The sequence below is a fragment of the Acanthisitta chloris genome, unplaced genomic scaffold (genome assembly GCF_000695815.1).
Source record: "Acanthisitta chloris isolate BGI_N310 unplaced genomic scaffold, ASM69581v1 scaffold20288, whole genome shotgun sequence".
NCBI classification, from domain to species: Eukaryota; Metazoa; Chordata; class Aves; order Passeriformes; family Acanthisittidae; genus Acanthisitta; species Acanthisitta chloris.
This window is the reverse complement of record NW_008687800.1, coordinates 1-12,771: the sequence shown is the minus strand read 5'-3', so window position 1 is coordinate 12,771 and position 12,771 is coordinate 1. Positions and strand designations below refer to the sequence as shown.

Sequence of the window (12,771 nt, the reverse complement as noted above, 5' to 3'; positions counted from 1 at the left end):
ACCTTGGGAGGTCTGAATCATGCCTTGTCCATTCTTGTATGGTCCTGTAGGCTTTCTTGATCCATATGCCCTAAAGGTAAGCAAATTAATGATTTCCTTTTAGTAATAAAGAGGATTACATCTCATCAGGAACTGCAGTGCCAGAACAAGGGGGAATGGCTTCAGATTGACAGAGATCAGGTTTAGATTAGATATCAGCTAGAAATTCCTTCCTGTGAGGTGCTGAGGCACTGGCACAGGTTGCCCAGAGCAGCTGTGGTTGCTCCATCCCTGGGAGTGTTCCAGGCCAGGCTGGATGGGGCTTGGAGCAGCCTGGGCTGGTGGGAGATGTCCCTGCCCAGGGCAGGGTGGAACAAGATGAGCTTTAAGTTCCAACCCAAACCATTCTGGGATTCTATGATTCTATATAGGTGAGGAATCAGGAAATACCACTCCATCCAAAGCTTGTAAGTGTGTAAGGAACTGCTCTCTTCAGTGTAATCCCTCTGGGAAATTTAGGAGCAGGACTGAGGGAGTATTTTATTGCAAGTGGCATTTTAAGTCCTCTTGCTCTTAAACTGAGGTACAGCTGTGGTTTGAGTCCTTTGCTGTTGTGTAATCACAGGCTTTTCTTCTGCAATAGGTATGTAACACTCTTGGTGTGGTTTACCAAGCCCAGCTTCCCAACAGGAGGGATCTGCGGTCAGGGAAGTGGCCCTAGCAGGGGGAATATCCCTCGGGTGCCCATCGGAGGGGAGGTAAGTGCAGCCAGGACAAGAACAAAGCTATGGGCTGCTGCTGAAGCCAGTCAAGTGTAATAGTTACTGCTTTCCTGTGAACTCCAGGCTAGGAAGCCAAAACACTGGTGCATAATTAACATCTATGTGTTGTACAATCTACTCAATAAATAAATAACACTCTCAAATGGAGCTCGGTGAGTCCATGACCTGAGCTGTGGCTGAGGGTGCAGGTCAAGGCCTTGGAGCAGTGCTGCACAGCTCTCCTGTGGAGCAGCACATTTCAGGCTGACTCGTAAAATGCAGTGAGTTAGGGAGGCCAAAAGTTTACCAGTGCCAGCTCCTGCTCTCTGTACCCGTTTGAGCCCTGCTCACTCCATCCCCCAGACTTGATGCTAGTGCTGTGTGAGCAGAATGTGAACATGAGCCTCACGCCTGTCCTCAGAATGTTTTGGTTTCTCACAGTCTGAGGGGGAGGCACCTGTGGTACTGCTCAGCCCCTGGAAGGGCAGAGCCCTGCTCCTGCACACAGGGTGTCAGTTACAGCTGAAATGGTGCTGCAAGGCTTGGGCAGAAATCCTGTGTAAGTGAGGCTGTGAAAAGGGAGTTGCCCTGTCATTAAGTGTGTGTAAACTCTATGCAAGTATTTATGTGATCACAACTGGGCTTTTTTCCCCCAAAATTGTTTCCATATGGCCTGTTAGAAATTAGTCTTGTACTAACTGCTTTTTAGGAGTGTGTATTTACTGAATTACAACATGATTGACTTGTGATTCTACATACTTCATGGGCCCTAAAATACTCAAGATTTTTATGTGTGGTACTTAAATTAAAGTGTTCCATTTCCTTTCCTACAAAACACACTTGAATTCTGTGTTCCTCTGTGATACTGCCATAATTTTTATGCCTCCATTCCAAACCAGAATTATCCTGCCACGTGCAGGAATTATTCCTGATTTCCCTCTCTACCTCTGAGCTGAGATCTCTGTATCTGAGACAGGAGTGTGGCAGATATGCTGAGCAGAGCTCCTGAGTGTGGGAGCAGCTCTTGGTAGGGTCAGTGCTACCCAGCTGGACAAACCCAACTTCTCCAGAAGGGTCTTCTGACCATACTCAGCCACTGCTGTTTTCTTTCCAGTTGTTTTTATCATCCCTAAATGTTCTTGAGCTCCAATCACTACATACACTCAAAAATTGAAAGAAACCTCTCCTTTACTCACCCCGTGTGTGGTTTTTTTTCCAGAAGACACTTGCAGGAGCAGTGAAGGGATGCAAAGTTGTCTTCCAAGATGACTCTTATGCCCGGAGAAAATTCCGACTATGACTACAGTGCCCTGAGCTGTGCTTCAGATGCTTCCTTCAACCACACCTTCTTCCCAGAATCAGAAACCCTCAAGGGAGTCTTTTACCAAAGAGCCAGGCTAGTTCCCCCTCGGGAGGATCTCCTCAAGGCCTTTCACCCCGACGACCGGAAGCACCACATCATCATCAACGTGGGGGGCATCAAGTACCTGCTGCCCTGGACCACCCTGGATGAGTTCCCCCTGACACGCCTGGGGCAGCTGAAGTTCTGCAACAACTTCGACGACATTCTGAACATCTGTGACGATTACGATGTGACGTGCAATGAGTTCTTTTTCGACCGTAACCCGGGAGCCTTCAGGACCATCCTGACCTTCCTGCGCGTCGGGAAGCTGCGGCTCCTGCGCGAGATGTGCGCGCTGTCCTTCCAGGAGGAGCTGCTCTACTGGGGGATCGAGGAAGACAACTTGGACTGGTGTTGTAAAAGGAGATACCTGCAAAAAATGGAGGAGTTTACGGAGCTGAATGAACGGGAGGACGAACTCCTAGAAACTGAGACAACAGGTGACACAGTTGAGGAGACAAAGATCGGTTTGTGCATGAAAAAGTTGCAGGACATGGTGGAGAGGCCTCAGTCTGGGCTCCCTGGGAAGGTGTTTGCCTGTCTGTCTGTTTTGTTTGTGACTATTACAGCGGTGAACTTATCCATCAGCACAATGCCTGACCTGAGGGAGGAGGAGGAAAAGGTAAGTTAGCTTTGGGAAGAGCAGAGCAAGTACAAGGTCTGAGGATACCAATTGCAGTAGGGGTTCTGCAGCTGTCTTGAGAGGGGAAAAAAATATCACAAAGAGCACTTGAAATCTCACATGACTGCTCAGTGACTTGTAAGAGAATGAATCACATCCAGTTTTATGTCACTCTTCTGTACAGCTGTGTGTTACCTGCTTAGGCTTCGTGTTTGTGTATCTAGAGAACCCGAAATTCCCGAGCAAAACCTTCTGTGCAATAAGTAGCTCCTTTCTAAGTTTTGCATTTAACTAGTTCCAAATCGTCAATGTGTTTCCCCATAGCAACAGCTTCAGTTCCTTTAATATTTTGGGTTTAAAAAACCCACACAGAAACCTCTTCCTGTCACCACACCAACTAAAACAGTCATTACCCAGCGCCGGTTACAAACTCCTCCTCTTTCCTGCAGGGTGAGTGTTCCCAGATGTGCTACAATATTTTCATCGTGGAGTCTGTCTGTGTGGCATGGTTCTCCCTGGAGTTCCTGCTCAGGTTCATCCAGGCAAAGAGCAAGTTCGCGTTTCTGCGGAGACCCCTGACCCTGATAGACATCATCGCCATCCTGCCGTACTACATCACCCTGCTGGTGGACACCACCTCGGAGGGCCACAAAAAGTCCAGCTCCGGCAGCATCTACCTGGACAAGGTGGGGCTGGTGCTGCGGATCCTGCGCGCGCTGAGGATCCTGTACGTGATGCGGCTGGCCAGGCACTCGCTGGGGCTGCAGACGCTGGGGCTGACCGCGCGCCGCTGCACGCGCGAGTTCGGGCTGCTGCTGCTCTTCCTCTGCGTGGCCATCGCGCTCTTCGCGCCGCTGCTCTACGTCATCGAGAATGAGATGGCCGACTCGCAGGAGTTCACCAGCATCCCTGCCTGCTACTGGTGGGCTGTCATCACCATGACCACCGTGGGCTACGGAGACATGGTCCCCAGGAGCATCCCTGGGCAGGTGGTGGCCCTGAGCAGCATCCTGAGCGGCATCCTCCTCATGGCCTTTCCAGTCACCTCCATCTTCCACACCTTCTCGCGCTCCTACCTGGAGCTGAAGCAAGAACAGGAGAGAATAATGTACAGGAGAGCACAGTTCTTACTAAAAGCCAAGTCTCAGATAAGCAATGAGTCGCAGGGGAGTGAGGTTCTACTCACCACTCTCTCCTCCGAGACCAGGGACAATGAGTGAAAGTTCAGTGACTGCTTTTCCTGACTGTTTTGTTGTATCAGATTCCATCTTTTAATTTGCTTTGGAAGCATTTTACAAAGGTAACCCTCATATTAAAATGAAGGAAAGGAGCTAGAGCCAGGAACTGATGTGGTTTAAGAAGTCTGTTATTATGCTGTTCCTTCCTCCCCCCCAGTATAATGTATAGGACAGATCTTTCACTGAGATCATGCAGTGGGATTTAAGGAATTCAGAGTCCTCTGACAGCAACAACAGAAAGGAATGACATACAACTGTATGCTTGGGAGGCTGTTTTGCCATTTGTAATTCACATTCCCTGCCCGAATCACGATGTACATAGTCATTAACCAGGCTGCCATTTCCCTTTCCTCCTTGTATATAAACCGTGTAAATACAACAGAATTCACAGCTCAATTCTCTCCCAGGAAACGCCTCAGAGCATCATGGAAATAGCCACAGATGTTTGTCCCATTGTGCTTTCACACCATGTCAAGTAGGAGTCGTCACTCACACCAGAACCGTCCCTGTCCGTGCAGTCAGAGCAGAACTGAGCTGTGTATAGCATAGCCCTGCTAAAGATGTAAATACTCAGAGCTCTCCAGCTTCAAAATTCAATTGACATTACAGCACTGATCCTATGCCACCGAGTGCAGCATTCCCAGGAACAAAGCCTTTGAGTTTTGTAGCACTTAATATTATTACCCAGAGGTGACTAGCTGCAAACCCAATGAAATATGCATGAGGAGTTGCCAGCCGTTCCTACCATCTGTTCCCCTGGTTCGCTGTACCTCAGCTCGAAGAGAACTTGGGCAGGTTGCAGGAGACCCTCCAGCACTGCTGGGCAGGTCCACACTGCTCCTACCCACTCCACTTGGGCTCTTGGGTCGTGAAAGGAGTAAAAATAGTGGTCCTGGAAAGGTGACAGTGAGGGGAAAAGGTAAACACCCCGAGTCATGGAGTGAGGAGGCACTGACAGCTCTGTGCCTCACTGTCCTCCACCAGGAGGGACTCAAGGCTTAATTCATTCTACCTTTGCCTTCATTACATGGGTGGTGATAATGCAGAAAATGTTAAATAGGACATAAAAACGCAATTAAGGTCCTAAGCCACAACCATGGACTCTTCACCCACGTGTGTGTCGGTGCAGATTGTCCTGCTGGATCAGGGGCATGTGGGTCAGTGAGAGGTTTCTGTGCAGTTAATGACAGACCTTCCAGTGCTTTCAGAGGGAACAAAATTAGCACAACAGCATGAAAAACTCCAGAACTTAAAAAAAAAAAAATCCACTTGTTGGATTTTATGTGCGCTTACAGGTAAAGAAAAGCTAAAGAGTTTCTTCTTTTTTTTTCCCCCCTCTTTTGCAGTAAATTTTCTTTGGGAGGTTTAGAAGTTCTCATTGCACTGACCAATGCTGCTCTGCCATAAGTTTCAGAAATGCCATTTCTCACTGGCACACCTGGAGCAGGTTGCTGAAAGTGCCAGAATGCACAGTGGGTTTGTGATTTAAATTGAGGCCAAGGACACATTGTCCTTCCAACAGAAACAGAGTGTGTTTCTCTGTGCTGTCGGGCCAAGCCCACACTGTGCCAGTTCTCTTTTCTCATGTCTTTAAAATGAACTTGAAGATGTTCTGATATGCTTCTTCCTGAAGGATAATTCAAAACTTCGTAAAATGCACTTTACAAATAATGAGGGTTCTAGCACTCTCCAGCCTGTGGTGGGGAACATGCCTATGGAACATTCCTGCAGAGTGTTCAGATATTCAGCCTCAACTCTTGGCAATTAGTCCTGTGCCAAAGCTAGGGATGAACCAGCTTTTCACTCTTGTTCTTCAGCTTTAATTAGAGTTGGACAAAAAACAGGAACATCGTGACAAAAAGGGACACATTTTCCATTTTTTCCATTTTTTTACTTTCAGAACTGTTTGATCATCTGTAGCATTGGCTCCAGCACAAGTGCTATGCATCTTCTACCTTTGTGTCAGCGTTGGGTATAAAAAGAACTGGTAATTAGATTAGTCTTGTGAGCAACAGTTGCTTATCTAAGAATGTGTTTGACAGGCTGAGCCATAAATAAGAAGCTGTAAGTGAATATAAGGAGAAATCAAGACTTACCAAATAAAACCTGAGCTCATTTCCATGTTCTGCTAGCTAATAAATGCTGTGGGGCCATCCATTTTTTCAAGGTCTGTACATTAATGCTCATTTATTTCATGTTTCATCCCCAAACTTGATTTAAAGCCCTTGTCCAGTGGAAAAGATTGAAAATACCACCCTGAACTTGAGTGTTGGGTGAGCAAAACTGGAAACAACTGGCAAGTTCTGCCTCCGCCAGGGCCAAACAAGGTGTGGAGGATGAACCTACCCCTGTGTGATCCTGTGCTTGGCACAGATTGTTGTGAGCCTCTCCCCATGTCTTACTACAAATCACTGTAACTAACCTGGCTGTGTTGGACAGGAGGTGATGCATTCGTGGTCCTTGTGCTAAACCAACCCAGCTCAGAGCCTCAAGAGCACAGCCCTGGAGCCCTGTGCTGTGCTCTGACTCGTGCTGAAGGCTGAGGGTCTCAGAGGAGCACACCTCTCTACAGTTACTGCCTGGATTCTCAAACTCCTGACAGTTCTGCACTGGTTCCACAGCTGTCTGCAGTGGCACAGCTGAGAGCTCCCAGGTCAGCTCTCACTCCTTTTGGCATTGAACAGCATGTGCAGTCACCACGAAAGCTCCAGCAGAAGCACTTTGAGCCGTGACGGAGTCGGAAGGGTCGCTGGACCTGCCCCGATAGTGGTGCATGTCTGCAGCAGCAATAGGCTTGCATTGCTATGGCATTACCCTCTGTATGCTCAGTACCATGTACAGTATGAACTCCCACAGCAGGAGCTGTATGACTTTTGATTAATAAAGTGTTAGGCTCTCCTTTCATTCTCATGTGCTTCTTTCGGGACACGGAGCTGTCACACGAGCTGGCACAGGACAAGAGGGCACAGACTCAGCTCTGCCAGGAGAGTGTTAGGTTGGATATTAGGAAGAGATTTTTTTACAGAGAGAGTGATCAGGCATTGGAATGTGCTGCCCAGGGAGGTGGTGGATTCACCATCCCTGGAGGTTTTCAAGCTGAGACTGGATGTGGCACTCAGTGCCATGGTCTAGTAACCACGGTAGGGTTGGATTGATGATCTTGGAGGTCTCTCCCAACCAGGTTGATTCTGTGATTCTATGATTCTATGTCTGAGGCGAGCAGGGAACTGGGCTCCAGGCTCTGCTGGCTGCAGGGGTTTGGCTGTGCCACAAAGCCTTTACTGGGAAAGGAAATGACCTCCCTGTAGAAAAATCCAGGGACCAAGGGTATAGAGGAAAACCTCTTTGTTGAACGTTGTCCCAGGAAGCTAATTGGGACACAACTTTTAAATATTTTAACCATTTAACCCAGGAGCCTCAGAGATTCAGAAGAGAACAGGATCTGTGAAGACTGAGAATGAAAAACCCCTGATGGAAGCAGAATTTTCAGGTAAGGAGGTGCATTAAATTACTTCTCCGAAATCTTTCCGCCCTCCTCCTGCCTCAGAAACAACACGAGTCCCTGGGTGGGTGATAAACGAAGGCAGAGCCACTCAGCTTCTCTAATGCCACATCACAGGGCATCATCTGTGGGGTGAGCTGGCATAACTTGTCTTACACTAACACTCAGCACAGGTCAAGGGCTCAGAAATTATCTCTGTGGGGAATACACAGAATTTGTCTCCATTTGACCCTTTCTCTTTTTCCCACTAATTCAGTGCTGCAATCTCCACAGTCAGAGGCCTTGGGAGTGTCACTGAATAGTCAGAGGCTTTAGCAGTGTCCAATTAAACAATGTGAAAATCAGCCAGAACTGATTCATGGATTTACACATCATCAGACACATGTCTGGGAGGGAAACTTGGTGTGCTCCATACATTCATGGCATGCGTGGGAAGTTTGACTGGGGGTTCAGCCTGATGCAAAAGCAACATTTTTTGCTGTGGAAGGTTCTCATTCCTAATGCTAGAGCTCAACTCTGGACAAATCCCTGGAGGGAGTTTTTTCAACTTTTTTTTCATCCTTTTTTTCATCCCTGGAGGTATCCAAGGAACGGCTGGACTCAGTGCCCTGGTCTAGCTGACAAGGTGGTGATGGCTCACAGGTTGGACTCGATGGTCTTGGGGGTCTTTTCCCACCAAAGGGACTCTGTGATTCCATGACAGGTGCAGTTAAATGTTTGCACATTACTGACAGGCAAAGCCCAAGGGCAAGTGTTCCCTGTCAGTCCCTCAGGGCTGATATCGGCGGTGTTTCTGACTGCACTGGGACAGGGACAGCCCTCAGAACGCAGCCCTAGCCCCAGAGGGTGGTCAGTGCTGCCACAAGGGTCAGGAATCACCGAGGAACTGTAAATCCAAGCCGTGACTCAGTGTCTGAGGAAGAGAACAGGCTCCCACCCGTGCGGGCAGGGAATGTGCCCCATCCAAGGATCTTACATTGCCATCTACGGGCTGCTCCCGGCACAGCCCTAAGCACCCACCGGCAGCAGCCAAGGCTAAAGGATGTGTAAAACACTTCGGGAAATCCTTTACGAGATACAGAGGAAAATATTCAGTGTGTCGCACTGCACACGTGGCCCTCGTCTGCCAGAGCAGGACGGGAGCTCTGCAAGGAAAGGAGGATGAAGATCCCATCACCATCACTCCTGGGAAGTGTGAAGCACAGACTGACACTACAGAAATGCTCCTAAAAATATTTAAGCAGCATTTTTTTTTTGGTCTGGAATACTGGCAAGTGACTTTTTCAAAAGGCTAATGCAACTCGGATTCAAATGAACAACCTTCAGGGTCACATGGGGCAATGCAAACACCTCCATCACTGCACAGAGCAGCCTGGGGAGGGAACAGCTGAGATGTGACTTACAAAGGAAATTACAGAATCTACTCCAAAGGGGAAGAAGCCAATCATCCAGTTAGCTGTACCTGTGCAATTGTCAGTGTTCAAGGAGCTCTGACATGCCTCACCCAACCCCTCACTGCCAATCCTCCAGGCCCAGCACTCCTGGTGCTGTGGGAGCAGCAAATGTGGTTTGACTAAAAGCAAGAATAGGATATTTCCTGGGCCAGTTCCCCCTGCAGTCACCCAGATGCACCTGCCAGTGCCAGCCAAAGGGCAGTGAGGTGCCAGGGCTGCTAAAGAGTTACTTGGAGAGTCCCTTCCAACCCAAACCATCCTGTGATTCCATGATTCCTTTCACCACCCCTGAGCAGCTCAATGCCCATTTGCCTAAGCGACTTCATTTCCCAATCGAGTATCCAAGGAGCCATTTTAAATTTGGAAATAACCTTTCCTTGCAGCAGGGATTTGGTCTCCCTGGCAACAGCACGAACACCTTGTGAACCAACTACAGCAGGGCCCGTGCCAAGGTCAGGGAGAACAGGAACAGCAGGAACATCCACCTGCCAGGTCCTGCCTCCAGGGACCTGTGGTGAAGGGTCAGGTCAGCAAGGCCTGCAGGCAACACCCACAGCAGGGCCCTGGCCAGGAAGGACAACAGCTGAAGCCAAGCACAGTGTGTTACAGCCTGGACTCCTCAGTCTGAGGGTTCCAGATGGTTCTGGTTGCAGCTGTAGCCTGGCTCTGCCTTTCAGTAGATACCATAATGTTAATGATCCCTAATGCAGGCTTGGAGCAGCTTCTTCTCTGCCTGGAAAACCTGTACCAGAGTAGGACTAGGCTGAGCTGTTATCAATTTTCTTTTCTGCTAAGATTTACATGGCAGCTCTTGTTTTGGAGGGAATCTGCTTTTTGTTCTAAGCAGGAAATAGGAGAATTGCAAGTGCTTCACACTCCAAAGAACAAGAGGTCAGAGCAGCACCATCACACAGATCTATTTCAGTTGGCTTTGGCAACCAGCTGAATCAGTCATCTGAAGAATATCGTGAGGACAAGCTCAGATGAACCCCCTCAATGACAAAAGACTGGAGAATGGGCAAACAGAGGTTCTCCTCTCCTGTGGTGAGACCAGAGCTCTGCTGCTGTATGCAGAGCACAGAGTGTGCAGTGTATGGCACAACACAGATCATAATGTACTTGTGCTCTCAGCGACCAAGCTTGGCCACTGCTTCGCTCAGAGCTGATGCAATACCCCCCTGCCTTGTCCAAGGCACAGAATCCATGGATTTTAGCTATCAGAACTGTTCTAGAACAATGTGCTTATTAAACTGCTTCCTTGGAGTCTGCTCACTGGGGTAAGATTTCGACACAACACACACAACAGAGACTGGGGGAAAAGTGCCTTGCCCAGGGGGAGGACAGCCAAAACTTAGCAGAAACTGCATTTCCTCTGTCTTTTGCCTTATTTGTGAGATCATTAGTCCTCTGGATAACTGAGTTATTTGAGGGGAAAGCTCTGGGAAACCTTTCTGTCCCCTTCACAGCCAGGAGTTCTCATCAGCTCCTGCCCTGTATTTATTGCCCCAAAGGCTCTGGAGCTGCAGTGCCAGGTGAGCACTAGGGCTGTGGACATAACCGAGACACAAGGTTAACACCACAAACCAATGTGCGTGTGTGTGTTCTCCTGTCACTTGCATTACTAATTATGCTCCAAATTTTGCTACTCCAAGTCATGTTAATATTCATCTCCATTTTACTTATTTCCCTGATCCTTTTTCCACAGTAATTGTTCAAGGCATTTGTACAAGGGAAGCTCAGCCCCAGCTAAGCCTGAACTGCAGCCTGGGGAATGCTGAGGTTTATGAACTTGCAGTGCCACCTAGCAAACAGCCTTCCCAGGCTTTGCTGTAGTTTCACAAAGAGCAGCTCAAAGCTTTTGTATCTGAACAACAGACAAACTTGTGCTGGCAGCATTTTAGGCATCTAGTGCATATGAACTGTTTTTATTAGAGATTATGCTTACAAAGAGATAAGAGTAGCAAAGCTGCTCACACACCTACAACTGTGGGGTATGAACTCTGAGAATGAGTTTTGGCTACATCCCTTATATCTCTGCCTAAAAACACTTCCATTCATTTGGGAGCGATTGTTTTCAAATCCTACACTCTGACAGCAGGTCAGAGCCTTGAGGTGAGAGAGACTCCAGCCACCAAAACAAGGAGGGTTTTAGCTTATCAAGACACATTGGTACATACAGAGTCATCAGGTTTTAGAGCTTCTTTTAGAATATTTAAGTAGAGTTTCTCCTGGTGAGTAGAGAAACCACTATGTGTTTTAGAGAGTTCAAGAATTAAAGCAAGCCCAAACAGAAGATAAGTTTCCACTGAGAAGATGAGCAGAACAACTGGGGAGGCACAACTGCCTCAGTGGGAGAAAACTTGGGAAATAGGTGTTTGGCCTTCCACAAGGGAGGATAAATATCTATTTTTTCCTCTCTCACCTCATCATCTCTCCATCTCTGAAATGTTCTATGCACTGACAAAATCATTTTGTCTCTGAAATGTTCTATGCACTGACAAAAGCATTTTCTGCCAGTTTTACAAACTTTCTGGGGTCAAACGTATGTCTCAGTAACAGTTAACCTCAGTGTCTCTATTCAAGTGGGATAATGCACTTGTCTGCCAGCCAACAACTGAGAAGGGACGTGCTCAGCAAAACACCCTTGCTGCAGGTGCTATTCTCTCCCATAAACACAGAGCTTCCACAGAGAACTGAGATGTTGTGCTGGTTTGAGCTGAAGTAGAGTTAACTTTCTTCACAGTGGCTAGTATGGGGCTACTTCAGCTCAAACCAGCACAGATGTTGAGCACAATGGTCTCATCAGCAATTCCCTAGCACAGCTTAACAGTGCTACAGAGCAGTGAGAGTAACAGGTTTCTTCTTTAATTGTTTCAATTTGTAAAGCAGTTTGGAGAAAAGATGATTTCTGTGCTTTGTCATTCTCCAGGCTGTAATTACTAATTAGGAGCCATTCTCAAAAATGACATGCACAATTCAGCAGTAGCACCAAGTTTTTACTATTAAATTATAACACATTTCTCTGTTTCCATGGACAGTTTCATGTCTTTATAAAAATAATTGGACAGCTACAAAATCAGTGGTTTTTGTTAAAAAAATCCAAGTAACATAAAAAAGCAACATGTGTTTCTGTCTGGTTTTGCCACATGCTAATGTCATTACACAGAGAAGATGGAACCCTATGGAACTTAGTATGGAACTCTGTGGGGTTTCCCCATTTAAATTTCTAATACTGAGGAAAGGTTGGGTCAATTTTAGTGGCCCAAGCCATGAGCCCTCCCTTGATATCCTTAGCTACCACAGAACCACACTCTATGGCAGGCAACTCCTGCAGGATTTTTACAGCCTTCTGGGAATCATTTCCTAACTTGCAAACAACATATACAGGAAGAGATGTTTGGTTGCTAGTTCTCTGCTTTTCTTCACAAATTCTCTTCTCTAAACGCTGCAGGGACTCTTCATCCCTATCCTCCAGCCTGCTGAGGGGGATGTGGACGGCGTGTCCCAGGCGACAGATATCCACCTCCACCTGCGGCCGCACGTCCAGCAGCACGTGGGGCACCCGCTCGTCCAGCAGCGCTTTGTACTGCTCCACGGAGATCCTGTCCGCGCCGGGCAGCAGCTGCAAAGTCCTGCACTTGTCGGTGGCAGAAGAACCACAAAAGGCCTCGTAATCCTGCAGGCAGGTGACGGAGGGATCGTCACCACACACGGCACAGTCGGCTCTCTTCGGCCGCAGCTTGATGTCGCGAAATCTGCCCTCGAGCGCGTCGAACAGCAGCATGCGGCGGCCGAAGGAGGAGCCCATCCCCG

The 12,771-nt window shown here is 47.9% G+C and overlaps 2 protein-coding genes across 2 annotated transcripts; one reads left to right on the top strand and one right to left on the bottom strand.

Annotated features, from left to right (window-relative positions):
* Window positions 1-2,005: 2,005 nt before the first annotated feature.
* KCNG1 (potassium voltage-gated channel, subfamily G, member 1) lies at window positions 2,006-4,242 on the top strand. The gene is made up of 2 exons (XM_009080769.1): window positions 2,006-2,764; window positions 3,214-4,242. The coding sequence occupies exons 1-2, from the start codon at window positions 2,006-2,008 to the stop codon at window positions 3,982-3,984; spliced, it is 1,530 nt and encodes a 509-aa protein (XP_009079017.1). The 3' UTR covers window positions 3,985-4,242.
* Window positions 4,243-12,184: 7,942 nt separating this feature from the next.
* On the bottom strand, window positions 12,185-12,763 carry MOCS3 (molybdenum cofactor synthesis 3). The gene has a single exon (XM_009080768.1). It carries the CDS (start codon window positions 12,740-12,742, stop codon window positions 12,185-12,187), a length of 558 nt encoding a protein of 185 aa, XP_009079016.1. The 5' UTR covers window positions 12,743-12,763.
* Between the last annotated feature and the right edge of the window lie 8 nt (window positions 12,764-12,771).